Genomic DNA, 13,312 nt, shown 5'->3' on the forward strand with positions numbered 1-13,312 from the left:
CTGCGTGGTATTTCAGAGAAGCCGTTTGGCTGGTTGATTTTTGGCCTTTGCTTTTTTAATCCCCACTTATTGCGGATAATTGATATTTCAGTGATGGGTGCAACATTAACTTAAAAATTGTTACCACGTTTCATTTGTAAAATATGTCCGTTTAATATTTTGGCCCTTTGTTCTTCATGAAAATGGGGGCGGAATACTTTTGGGCACTCTGCATGTAAAAGTTTGTGGTCCCCCTTGTTGCGGTCTTTCTTGTGTTGTTTTCCAAGGCCGAGCCTCCCCCTCTGTCCTCCTGCTGTCAGCTGGCTTCCCCCAAGTCTTTGTGCTTTTCTCGGTTCCTGGAGTGGTCATCCCTGCCACCCCTCAGGCTCTGGATGGGGACGGGCCACTTTTGTTTGTCTCTTTGCTTCTCTTCCTAATCCATCCGGACGGGTGCTTTTGCAGAAGGCAGTAAAATGTCCTGACGCTGTCAGTTGCTGTGTAAGTTTCTGAACACTTACTCCCAGCTTCTGCAGCTCCTCCCAGACCGGCGCTGGGCAGGTGTTCCCAAGACCCCTCACCCTCCAGAGCAGCAAAGCAACTTCCTTTGAACACTGCAGAACACCTAGAACTTTCCCTCTTGTATCTCTCCTTGGCTTTCTTGGCCCGGATAGTCAATGCTGTAAGGTTTATTTTAGATCATTCCTCAGTGTCTCTCCGTTAATGTCTTTTCCAGCAGACTTGTAAGCTGCTTGATAATGCCTATCTTGCTGGGTGCGTCCAAGGCATTAATTAATAGCAGGTTATTTTCTGTGTGTTGAGTGTCAGGCCCAAGTTGCTTTTTAATTGTTATTTGTATGTCAGGAAGTCCAGAGCATAGCCCACAGTCATTTCTGTGCTGTGCCCCTTGGTCTCTTCAATGATTTTTACTTTTTTTTCTTTATGTTTAATTTACTTTTGAGAGAGAGCATGAGTTGGGGAGGGGCAGAGAGAGAAGGAGGCTCAGAATCTGAAGCAGGCTCCAGGCTCTGAGCTGTCAGCACAGAGCCCGATGCCGGGCTCGAACTCATGAACCGCAAGATCATGACCTGTGCCGAAGTCGGATGCTTAACCGACGGGGCACCCAGCCCTCCCTAATTTTTTTAAAACAAGGAACCTGATGGTGATTTTCATCTTAAACTAATGCATTTTTGAGTTATGACCGAGAAAATCTGAAAAGAATGCTGTTTATAACGGAAATAATTCAGAAAAATCACCTTAGTGTGAATTAGACCACTTAGTTTACAAGTAATTGCAATTTAACAGAAGTTGGTCTAAAGTACCAGTGCTGGCAAATTAGTCGGAGAAGGACAAGTCTCACATGGTTTCATTCATAGGAGGTCTTTAAGATACAAAACAGATGAACATAAGGGAAGGGAAACAAAAATAATATAAAAACAGGGAGGGGGACAAAACATAAGATACTCTTAAATATAGAGAACAAACAGAGGGTTGCTGGAGGGGTTTTGTGGGGGGTGGGACGGGCTAAATGGGTAAGGGGCACTAAGGAATCTACTCCTGAAATCATTGTTGCACTATATGCTAACTAATTTGGATGAAAATTTAAAAATAAATAAATTATTAATTAAAAAGTTCTTTCAAAAAGGAAAAAAAAAAGTACCAGCGTGAGCTTTTATTGAGCTCCTGACCTCTAGTTTGAAAACGAGGTAGTTTAGGGGTGCCTGGCTGTTGGAGTTGGTAGAATATGCAAGTCTTGATCCTCAGTCTTATGCGTTTGAGCCCCATGTTGGGTGCAGAGACTCCTAAAAACATAAACTTAAAAAAGTTCTAGGGGCGCCTGGGTGGCTCGGTCAGTTAAGCATCCGACTCATGATCTTAGCTCAGGTCATGATCTCGCTGTCATGAGCTTGAACCCTGCATGGGGCTCTGCGCTGACCGTGCAGAGCCCGCTTGGGATCCTCTCTTTCCCTCTCTCTCTGCCCCTTCCCTGCTTGCACAGGCGCACGCTCACTCTCACTCTCTCCCTAAAAATAAATAAACTTAAGTGTTTTAAAAATGAGGTAGTTTTGGGGCGCCTGGGTGGCTCAGTCGGTTAAGCGTCCAACTTCGGCTCAGGTCATGATCTCACAGTTCGTGAGTTCGAGCCCCGCGTCGGGCTCTGTGCTGACAGCTCGGAGCCTGGAGCCTGTTTCAGATTCTGTGTCTTCCTCTCTCTCTGCCCCTCCCCTGTTCATGCTCTGTCTCTCCCTGTCTCAAAAATAAATAAAAACGTTAAAAAAATTTAAAAAATGAGGTAGTTTTGCCATTTGAGGGACAAGAACGTCCATGGAAATAACCTTGACTTTCTCCCATGCCTGCTGCCTCTCTTTCAGGTCCTTTCCTGCTTCCTTGCTACCAGGTGGGCAGCCAGCCCAGCACAGCCATGTTCCACAGTGAAGAAAATGGGTCCAAAGGAATGGATCCCTTGGTCCTTATTGATGCAATAGCCATTTGCATGGCATACGAGGAAAAGGAGCTTTGCAAGATTGGAGAGGTGGCACTAGCTGTGATATTTGATGTTGCCAGTATCATCCTGGGCTCAAAGGAGAGGGTAAGGAAAGACTGAGAAGCATCTGCTCTTTTGGGGGTGTTTGTGCCTGCGGGTAGCCTGGAAACTGGTGGTTTAAGAGTTGCAGTAACATGATAGTTTGTGCTTCTGTTTTTCTCCCCAGGCCTGCCAGCTGCCTCTGTTTTCTTACATCGTAGAACGCTTGTGTGCGTGTTGCTATGAGCAGGCCTGGTATGCAAAGCTGGGGGGTGTGGTGTCCATTAAATTTCTCATGGAGCGGCTGCCTCTCACTTGGGTTCTCCAGAACCAGCAGACGTTCCTCAAAGCGCTTCTCTTTGTCATGATGGACTTGACTGGAGAGGTAGGTAATGGGTGGTCCCAAACCTAACCAAGCTGTTCCAGAAACTGATTTGCCTGGAGAATAGTTAGTATGAAGCAGTTCTGGAAATGGGCTCTCCTAGCAGCTCAGATTTCGTTATGGCATCTTTAATAAAAGGACAGGTCAGAACCACCATAGGCTCTCCCTGGTTGTCTAAATATCTGTCTGCCTTGCTAAGGAATAGTCACAGGCCAGAGTACATAACACGGCACATCTCTCTGTAAAGGGAAACAGTACTACTTCTCACTCTTGCCATAGAGCTAAATAGTGCAGGTGCTGCAGGAGTTTCTGTGGAAGCTGCATTTTTTGGAACCTACGTGCAGGTGTAACTCGAACAAATAGAATACAGTGGGCATTGCCAGCTCGTCTGTCACGTAAATATAAGGAGTGTGTCCAGATCTGCATTTTCTCTTCTGAGTGACCTATGGAAATTGTAGGAAGGCGACTTGGCCCCTGAAGTACTGAACGGGGGTTGTTAAATTAGCTGGTGTAAGGGGTGCGGGTGCTCAGCCACAGCCCTTTTCGTTCTGAGGAGTCCCTGGCCTGCAGGTTTCCAACGGGGCGGTTGCCATGGCAAAGACCACCCTGGAGCAGCTTCTGATGAGGTGTGCGACACCTTTAAAAGACGAAGAGAGAGCCGAAGAGATCGTGGCAGCTCAGGAGAAGTCCTTTCACCACGTGACACATGACTTGGTTCGAGAAGTCACCTCTCCAAATTCCACTGTGAGAAAACAGGCCATGCATTCCCTGCAGGTCTTAGCCCAGGTCACTGGGAAAAGTGTGACAGTGATCATGGAGCCCCATAAAGAGGTGAGATTTCTGCCACTGGAATTAGGATCATTTGAGCAAAACTTTTGAGACAGTTTTCCTTCAAATCTGACTTGAAGGTGATGTATGACTGGGAACTGTGTGTCCACCTCACGGAGTGCTACTGGACGTGCTCTCTCTGATCTCAGAGGCAGAAAGCGGCGTGCTTGTATCAGTGGCTATACTCGTAGTTGTCAGTGTCAGGAGAACAGAGGGCCCATTTCCTGGGTCTCTGTAGTACAGTCTCGTCACTCTTGTTTTAAGAGCAGTGACTCTGGAGACTCAGGAGGTAAATGTATTTGACACTTAACTATCTATGATCCGGTGTTCGCACACGGAACCTCCCCTCCCTTCCCTAACTGAAGGACGTTCGTGATAACTTTTTATCTCGTGGTTCTCAAATTGGTAATTATTTTCGGGTACTGTGAGGAGCAGTATTTGCTTTTTAGGGACAGCTGGTCAGTAGTGCTTCCTCCTTTCCTCTCCCAGGTCCTCCAGGATATGGTCCCACCCAAGAAGCATTTGCTCAGACACCAGCCTGCCAATGCGCAGATTGGCCTGATGGAGGGGAACACGTTCTGTACCACGCTACAGCCCAGGCTCTTCACAATGGATCTTAACGTGGTGGAACATAAGGTGTTCTACACAGAGGTAGGGGGGTGGTGGTGCGGCGTGGTGTGGATGGTGATGACGTGTGTCTGGTAGCCTGTCTTTGTGCGCAAAGACTGGTCAGGCAGCATTCAGAGAAGGCATAGGTGGCGACCACAGGCAACCAACCATAATCTGGCCCAGCACGCCGCACAGGTAAGTACGTGACAGGCCTGTTGACCAGAGATGTTCAACCACGTGTGGCTGTTTTCCGAGTCCGTAGAACTGTGTGAGCCCTCTACGAGGAACCTTGCTGTCCAGGGCCTTAAAGATGTCATCTAGAGAAAGATGTACCATCTGCTCTGATCACCGTCATCAGCTGGTGCCCAGAGTAAGACTGGCTCAGAGCAAGGGCCGGTTTATTGAATATGTTCATCACTTAAGAATGTGCCATGCACCGTGGAGAACCTACTTCACAGGAATGCCTTTATTTGGCCCTGATGGTACTCCATGAAATACAGATACTGACGATCCTCATCTTGGGCAGTGGCAGATGGCATCTTAACAAGTGTTTGTCTCTGTAAACATCCCAGTATGGGGTGACATTAGACAGTGAGAAACAGATTGAACTATAGATACAATCAAATTCTAAGCATTAATTCTTAGAATACAATGTTGGTCTGGGGATCAGTCTCTAGACTGATCTTTTTTAAGACCTGAATCATACTCTGGAGGCATTGTCAGAGTAAACTGAGGCAAAGGTCATAAGCAAGTTTTTTCAGTCCACACTAAGTTTGAATTTCCAGGTATGACAAATTTGCCTCTTGAGTCTTTAAGTCCTATGTATTTGCTTGGACGTACGATTGTATGATCACGTGGTCTAGCTCTGATCTTTTATACCTTGTTGCGTCCCTTGTGTAAGAGTCGATGCTCATAGGACCTGTCCAAGGTTCTAGGAGAGCCACCAGAGGATGGGAGGAAGTTTCCTTTTGGTGGATCCAGGTAGATGTGTTTTAACCCATGTGGAAAATTCCTCACCGAGCTTAAGACCAGATCCTTAAGTAGTGCTGGGAGATAAATCTCAGCAAATGTGTCTGGTTTCCCAAGTGCTAATCAGTGTACCAGCTGCATCAAAACATGTGAGGATCTTTTGAAAAATAGAGCCTCTGGAGTCCTCTCCCTGGAAGTTTGGGGTCAGACCTGCAAATCTACCATCTGCAAGCTTCCCCCAGCTTCCCGGGTGATTCTGGTACAGGTCGTGTTCGGAACTCGCTCTGTCTAGATGTAGATACAGATACAGTTGTCTGTATGTGTGTGTGCACACGTGTTTTATATGAGGAGAGTAGTACTGATGGAGTGGAATAGGGTGGTGGCTTGAAGTGCTTTCTACTCTCTGTCTTTTTTTTGTTGTTTTAAATCTTTTACTAGGTAGGAATCTTTAAGGAAAAAACAGTAAAGTTAATAGTGTTCTTTTAAGATGTAAATAGAAGGGGAAAATAGTAGTAGAACCACATATGTGGTATTTTAGGTATTAGACATATAAATATATGCTGGCTTGTGATAAAATGTCCAGAAACATAAAACGTAGCTACAGGAATCTCTGACTAATGGTATTCCCAGTGACTTTCAACTTCTTTCTTTATGCACTTTTCTGTACTTGGCGGGGGGGCAAACTAGTATCACCACTGAAATGCTGAATTATAGAACACACACGATTGTCGAGCACTGGCCCGAGACGTTGGGAAGCAGCTCTGAATAAGGAGGGAGATGTACCTGCCACCATGATATCTGCAGTTCTGCAGTTCACGTGGTCCCCTGTGTAGAGAAAAAAGGTTACGGTATCAGAATGGGTGAGAAAATGTCTCATTTCACTGCTGAGGCTGAGTTTGCTTTAGAAGGAAACTCAGTTCCATTTGGTATTAAATTCTCTAGGATTTGAATTTAGTTCGTTGATTGTGGTGTGTGTGTGTGTGTAAGATTGCTGTGTTCTGTTATTTTCAAGGTTATTGTGTCTTGACAGGAAGAGCAGGCTAAAATTATTGTATCTTTTACAGCTGTTAAATTTATGTGAGGCTGAGGACTCCGCTTTAACAAAGCTGCCTTGTTACAAAAGCCTTCCGTCACTCGTACCTCTGCGAATTGCAGCGTTAAGTAAGTTAATCAAAATTAAGTCATGAGTATGAAGGTGCAGGGAGACAGCGGCTTTTTCTGTTTTTTTAACTTTATTTATTTGAATTCAAGTTAACGTACAGTGTAGTATTGGTTGCAGGAGTAGAACCCAGTGATTCATCACTTCATGTGACACCCAGTGCTCATCCCAACAAGTGCCCTCCTTAATGCCCATCACCCATTTAGCCCATCCCCCACCCACTGCCCCTCCAGTAACCGCCAGTTCTCTATATTTAAGAATCTCTTACGGTTTGCCGCCTTCTCTGTTTTTATCTTATTTTTCCTTGGGTTTTTTTTTTTTTTTTTTTTTTTTTTATCTTTTTTAAGGTGGAATCAAAAAACTTGTGTTTGTAGGAGAACGTAGGGTAGTCAAGCTTCCAAGACTCCAGACACATCCAAATGAGGCGCTGCACGTGGCAGTCTGCCTTTCTTCAAAAAAAAAAAAAAAAAAGTATTTGTGAAACTACTTAATGAGATGTCAATAGATTATACCGATTGTTAGGATTTCAATAATTTTTTACTCTTATAAATGATGCATTTTACCCTATAATAATTAAATCTCTATTCTGTAGTTCTGTCATGACTCTGATACTCTGGTTTAAGAATTGTCATAGCTCTCGGGGCACCTGGGTGGCTCGGTCAGTTAAGCGACCAACTTCAGCTCAGGTCATGATCTCACAGTCCGTGAGTTTGAGCCCCGTGTCAGTCTCTGTGCTGACAGCTCAGAGCCTGGAACCTGCTTCGGATTCTGTGTCTCCCTCTCTCTCTGCCCCTCCCCTGCTCATGCTCTTTCTCGGTCTCAAAAATAAATAAAAAAACATTAAAAAGAAGAAAAAAGTATTGTCATAGCTTTCATATATTGCCATTTGCACCCAAATCAGAGTATACAGTAAGATTTACTACAACCTGTATAGGCTTCTCAGTGGCTCCATAGCATTTGAGAATCCTGCCGCCTCTAGGCTTTTGTGAGGAACGTCAGTTACACTGTTGAATTTTTACTCCTTTGAATTCTCACTTAGAATGGTCCCCCCCTTTCTTTCTTTCTTTCTTTCTTTCTTTCTTTCTTTCTTTTCTTTTTTCTTTTCTTTCTCTATATATATAAATACCCAGTACGAGTTTTTTTTTTTTTTTTTTTAGTTGACTTTTTCTCTTGCTCTGTTGGGTTTTACGTTCCTAATAAAACATTGCCAAGATCTTCCTTGAGTTAGGGGTAGAGGAGGTAAGAGGCAGACCATTATACCTGCGCTTGAGCAAGGGGCTGGGGTGTGGACGACACAGCAGGTGGGAGTGAGGTGGGTGCTCCGCAGCCACGGTTGGAATCTTTGCTTGTGTCGGGATTGCTTTCTCTGCATGCTTTTCATTCCTGTTGGCTAATAACAGGCATTACTCTTGGATGTTATCTCTCAGCTAACATGTGGGATTAATGTGTGTCCCCTTTTCTATGAATATTTGCATTTTCACAGCCTTTAACTCCCCAAGATGGGAGGAGGCTGCCTGGTCAGACATGGATAGTGGAAGAGAAGCCGGGCTGTGTGTGTGTGTTCCCTTCACCACTAGAGTTCAGGGCCAGCCCTCTGTCAGTCCAGCATGCGTCTGCTTACACTCAGCCATGCTCTCACCCCATGTGAGGATGGGGGAAGTGGTGTCAGTGCGCACTCCCGCTTTTCCCCCTCCGGCCCTTCTTCCTTCTATCTGGACTGGGTAATATTTGTCATGGCCTTTCTGACAGGCTGTTGACTTCCCTCCTAGATAACCCTGAACATGTACGTGAGCTAGAAGACCATGTATTCCTTTGTCTTTCTTGAGGTCGGACACTTGGGAGGTGGTTCAGTGATTCATAGTTTGTGTTGATCGGTAAGAGCCTTTAGACAAGGAAATTATTCATATAATTTTCAGGTTAATAATGAAATTGTGTTGATCTGTCTCCCTAAAGATGCGCTTGCTGCCTGCAACTACCTTCCTCAGTCCAGGGAGAAGATCATTGCTGCCCTCTTCAAGGCCCTGAATTCCACGAATAGTGAGCTGCAGGAGGCTGGAGAAGCCTGTATGAGAAAGGTGAGTGAGTGCGTGTGTGTGTGCGCACACACGGGTGTGAGTTCTGCCTTTAGGTTCATCCTGTTCACCTCGTTTGTGTGCCTGGAAGTCTCTGTTTCGTACACACTGCACTCTGATAACGTCTCTATTTGTTTCATGGTCCTCATGAGCCTTTTAAAATATTAAATAGTAATGAGCAGTCTCGTTCATTTCATCATAAACTTCCAGAACGTATATGGTTAATATTCCATTTTCCAAGGAAAACACACACTTATTGCTAGAGCTGAATGAGCTCATTCTGTTTTAAAGTATATTCTGTTAACTGTTTTCCTTTGTAACTTTTTTTTTTTTTAATAGTTTTTAGAAGGTGCTACCATAGAAGTGGATCAAATTCATACACATATGCGGCCTTTGTTGATGATGCTGGGGGATTATCGAAGCCTGACACTGAATGTCGTGAATCGTCTCACTTCAGTTACCAGGCTCTTCCCAAACTCCTTCAATGATAAATTTTGTGATCAGATGATGGTAAGCCAAATGCATAAATACTCTCTAATCAGCCTGAAATTTTAAGTAATTTTTTTTAAGTAATACATATACGTGGTTTAAAATTCAAAAAGCATGAAAGGGGGAGGCACCTGGGTGTTGAGCACCCAACTCTTGATTTCAGCTCAGGTCATGATCTCACCATTCGTGAGTTCGAGCCCCTTGTCAGGCTCCAAACTGATCATGCAGAGCCTCCTTGGGGTTCTCTCTCCCTTTCTCTCTCCCCCTCCCCTGCTTGCATGCATGCGTGTTCTTTCTCTCAAAAATAAATAGATATTGGGGTGCCTGGGTGGCTCAGTCGGTTGAGTGTCTTACTTTGGCCCAGGTCACGATATTACAGTTCGTAGGTTCGAGCCCTGCATCCGGGCTCTGTGCTGACAGCTCAGAGCCTGGAGCCTGCTTCGGATTCCGTGTCTCCCTCTCTCTCTGCCCCTCCCCTGCTTGTGTTCTCACTTTGTCTCTCTCAAAAATAAATAAACATTTAAAAAATAAATAAGTACCAAATGAATATCTTCTCGATTTTGTAAATAAATAGATAAATAGATAGATAGATAGATAGATAGACAGAGAGACAGACAGACATTAAGAAAAAACAAGAAAGGGTTATTGTGAAAGACCCCCCCTCATTCCTGTCCTCCAGTGGCCGCCTCCGGTTCCTGTGTTAACAGTTTCCTGTATGTCCCTTAGAGATGTTTTATACTCAAAATAGGACATAGGTATATTCTTTTGTTTCCCTCAAAAGGAAGCACAACGTATACACAGTTGTTACTTTGTTTACGACTCATCATTTCAGATGAGAACATGAAGTGCTTCTTTCTTCTACTCCTTTCTCCTATTCCCTTACGTGGACGTGCCCTAATTTGTCTCACTGTTCCCCTGCTGAGGAACATCTAGGTTGTTCCCAGTCTTCTGCTGTTACGTAGACAGTGAAATAGTGGAACATGTGTAAGAACTTTTGAAGTATTTTGGGTTTTTAGAGATACCAAGGAAATAATTATGCAAATAAAAATATCTGTTTGACCCTGTTTAAATTTGAAGCATAAGCAGTTGAAGGAGGTTCAACTATTAACTTTCGTGTACGTTCAGTTTTGCTCCTGGGAAGTACACGGTTACAAATAACTTTGGGTTTCGTGGCACATTACTGCAAATGTGCATGTACTTGGCATGCTTCTTTCTTAAGTAGCCTTTGACCATTTAGATATCTCAAAATATCGAAGGTATTCGTTTTGGTTTTGGCACAGGTTTTCCGCAGCCGTAGACAGGAGTAGACAGGTACAGATGGAGCGTGTGTGGGGTGCAGATGTGTGAGGACCACACCGCTTTTACCTCACGTGTGGTTTCTTCATGTCTGCAGACCCCGAAACAGCGAACAATCACCAAAACACCTACCTGGGAATTGGTAGCATTACGGTTGGTCCTAAAAATTGTAGCTGCTGCCCTATTGGAGTAGAACTGGGAAACAGGGTATTACATGGAAATACATCTTCCAGATTGGAAGCCGCCTTCCCGTTAAGCATCCAAGCGTAACACACACCCCCCCCCCCCACCAGTTTACATCCGTACAGACATTCACAGATGTGGTTCCAGTAAATGAAGTTGTATCGCCTCCTAACGAGAGCACATCAGTTACGCTCTTTATCTTCCGTCACGTCACAGCTCTTGGCACACTTGTGTGTCAGATCTGTGCGTGTTCTCAGTGTCTCTGTATTTCTCTCACCTCTCAGCTGCCCTCTCGCTGTTTTTGCAGGCCTGCAGGAAGCAGTGTGTTTGTGATCCGTTGGTTGTTTTACAGCCAGTCTGATCCTTCAGATTTGCTGTGAGCTGAGAATTCATTTGGTGAACATCGTTACCCAGACCTTTTAGAACAGCGTGAAGAGACTTACTACCTCACAGCCTGTAGTTCCTGACTTAGGCCCGGAGTCTTTTCCCGGAAGTCAAATCCGTGGGTTTGTGTTTCTGGTTTGTGTAGGGGATCCCCCCTCCCCCTGCTCTGGCATTACAGCTGCTTTCAGAATGGTGAAAATTTCTCTAGGAGCAGAGAGTGTTGATGTACTTGGATAAAGAAAGACTGAAGCTGCTGTTGGTGTGGCCGTTCTCATTTGACACCCACCATGCCAGAGACCAGCCTGTGTCCGTGCCGACTCTGCTTTCGTGTTCCCGGCATGGGTCTCCTGATGTGCCCGTGCCCGTGCCTGCTGCTCTCGGGCAGGGCTGGTACGCTGGTCAAGGACAGACACATTTGCCCTTCTGTGTATGTTCTTCAGAGCCGCGTTCCATCACTGAGCCTTCGTCTTGCCACGCATGATCCGCTTTTGAGGAGAACGGCTCAAGCCCTTGGTATAATTTTACGAGCGAAGACACCTCGGTGTGTTGGATAGGCATTCATGATAACCACCTTAAAAATTTTGGTGATTAGTATCTTTCCAGGAATTTTACTGGCAGAATGTTGTTAGCTTAGTGTATTTAATTTCTTTAAAAGTGTGTGTATTTTAGTGTTTCTCACTGCCTGTTCTTGGGAGCACTGGCTCTATAAGTGTTTAGGTGTATGCATATCATCCGTCCCCAAGCCTCTTTTATCCCGGAGTCTCCTTTAAAACAGCTAGTTAATTCCCCACAGGGCATCAGTGTTTGAAGGACAAGTTTGGACATGTGGGACAGTGAAGATAGTTGAGTTATTTGGATGCTCTTGGGCTTTTAGCTATAGGTTCTGAGTGCTTACCTGCCAGGTTTTGCCGGCCACTGTGGCTGGGAGGCTGGCCGGCATACACCCAGGCGGGGCCAGAGTTACGCCGGGCTCGGGGATCCCTCTTCTCGGGCTCTTGCCGCAGAACACGGAATCTTATTATTAGCTCACAAAGGTTGCCCTTGCCCTGCACAGAATAGAATTGCTCCGTATTTGCACTAATTGTACAGCCTCTGACTAGATGGGATCCATGATCATCTCCCAGCCCACCCCCCGCACCCACCTTGTGCCCCCTCCTGCTCAGCCAGACATTATTCGTGGCTTTAGGGCCTTTATCTCTCCTCTTCTCTGCCTGGTGTGCTCTTCCCTTGTGCTTCTGGAGTGTCTGCCTCAGCAGGGCCCTCCCTGACCTTGACCCCCTTATCTGGCTGATGCCTGTTCCTCTTTGACAACCCCTTGCCGTGACTGTTCATGGCAGGCACCTGTGTACTTTACCTTATTCTCCCCACTGGAACCGAAGCCGAACAAGGAGGGATGATGTCGGCTTGTTCCTTCTCCACAGGGTGCCTCGCCTGGCTCCTTGAGGTGCTCATGAACAGCTTCAGGGCAAAGGGACGTGGTAGTGAGAGGGTAGCAGTAAAATCCCAACGTCAGAATGGCCGGGTTTCGGGACGTTTTCCACTCTACCAGCATAAACTCAGCCTTCTAGAAGTGACGCAAATGCCAACTGCTCTCTTCTCCAGTTCGGTGGTTGGGCCATTTCAAACATGAATGCTGCTGTCCTCATATTGAATATGATGGAAATTCATGGTTACATATGAACTTCCACCTAAGAACAGCAAGGCCTTGAAATGATCCTGTGTGAGGCAAAAATGTCTAAGAATGTGGTTTTTTTTTCAACAGCAACATCTACGAAAGTGGATGGAAGTGGTGGTCCTCACCCATAAAGGGGGCCAGAGGAGCGACGGAAACGTGAGTGACTTCTTCGCTTCTGGGCAGGGCAGCTGTGCCCGGCACTGCTGTTGCCAGTGTTAGTGTTAGAGCAGTGCTTTTAATTAAGACGCTGGTCAGAAATCTAGTTTATAGGAACTGTTGACCATATTTTATTAGCATTACGTTTTGCCTTTATTTTTCTGGATGATTGAACATTCCTTTTTATGTTTCTTTAAAATCTCTTGTTCACTTTAATATGACATTTTCATTGATGAGAATTCTGGGAAGCTTGAAATGTTAGTCTTTTAATTCTAGTTTTGCTTTAAAGTGTACAAAGTGTATTTTCTAGACTGTTCTTGGCAGCTGCTGTTTGCATGGTGGTGCATTCCTCAGCTGTTGTTTTCCATTGCTTTCCATCATCATTGCCTCATAAAACTAAGTATAGATTTTAGGACTTGAAACAGTAAGGATAATGCAGTAAAGCATCACATAAGTACTGGTGTGTATGTTTATGGGTCTCAATCCTCCACCCCAGCTATTTGCCAAAAATCAAACAGCCAGTACTTCGAAACACATTTTTATGACTTTAAGTTAAATATTTTTACATGTCTGACGTTGGTCATTCTAAGACTTTGCTGTTAAAAATAAC

At 45.1% G+C, this 13,312-nt stretch overlaps 1 protein-coding gene and 1 long non-coding RNA gene across 3 annotated transcripts in view; one reads left to right on the top strand and one right to left on the bottom strand.

The window, feature by feature from the left end:
• Positions 1–13,312, top strand: part of LOC122209323 (transformation/transcription domain associated protein) — a 113,727-nt gene that overhangs the window by 37,575 nt on the left and 62,840 nt on the right. The window contains 8 exon segments of the mRNA XM_042921061.1: positions 2,349–2,566; positions 2,688–2,885; positions 3,453–3,713; positions 4,200–4,361; positions 6,353–6,449; positions 8,401–8,522; positions 8,859–9,029; positions 12,634–12,702. Of these exon segments, the coding sequence (XP_042776995.1) occupies positions 2,349–2,566; positions 2,688–2,885; positions 3,453–3,713; positions 4,200–4,361; positions 6,353–6,449; positions 8,401–8,522; positions 8,859–9,029; positions 12,634–12,702 (1,298 nt within the window).
• On the bottom strand, positions 5,752–11,972 carry LOC122209328. 2 transcript variants are annotated; one of them, XR_006197558.1, is made up of 3 exons: positions 11,767–11,972; positions 7,708–7,837; positions 5,752–6,113 (listed from the first exon to the last, which is right to left on the bottom strand). It is a non-coding gene; the product is annotated as an uncharacterized LOC122209328 (long non-coding RNA). The 2 variants fall into 2 exon arrangements; XR_006197557.1 differs by lacking the exon at positions 5,752–6,113 and adding an exon at positions 6,762–6,896 and having other exon boundaries at positions 11,767–11,966.

Source organism: Panthera leo, chromosome E3 (genome assembly GCF_018350215.1).
Source record: "Panthera leo isolate Ple1 chromosome E3, P.leo_Ple1_pat1.1, whole genome shotgun sequence".
Classification (NCBI taxonomy): Eukaryota; Metazoa; Chordata; class Mammalia; order Carnivora; family Felidae; genus Panthera; species Panthera leo.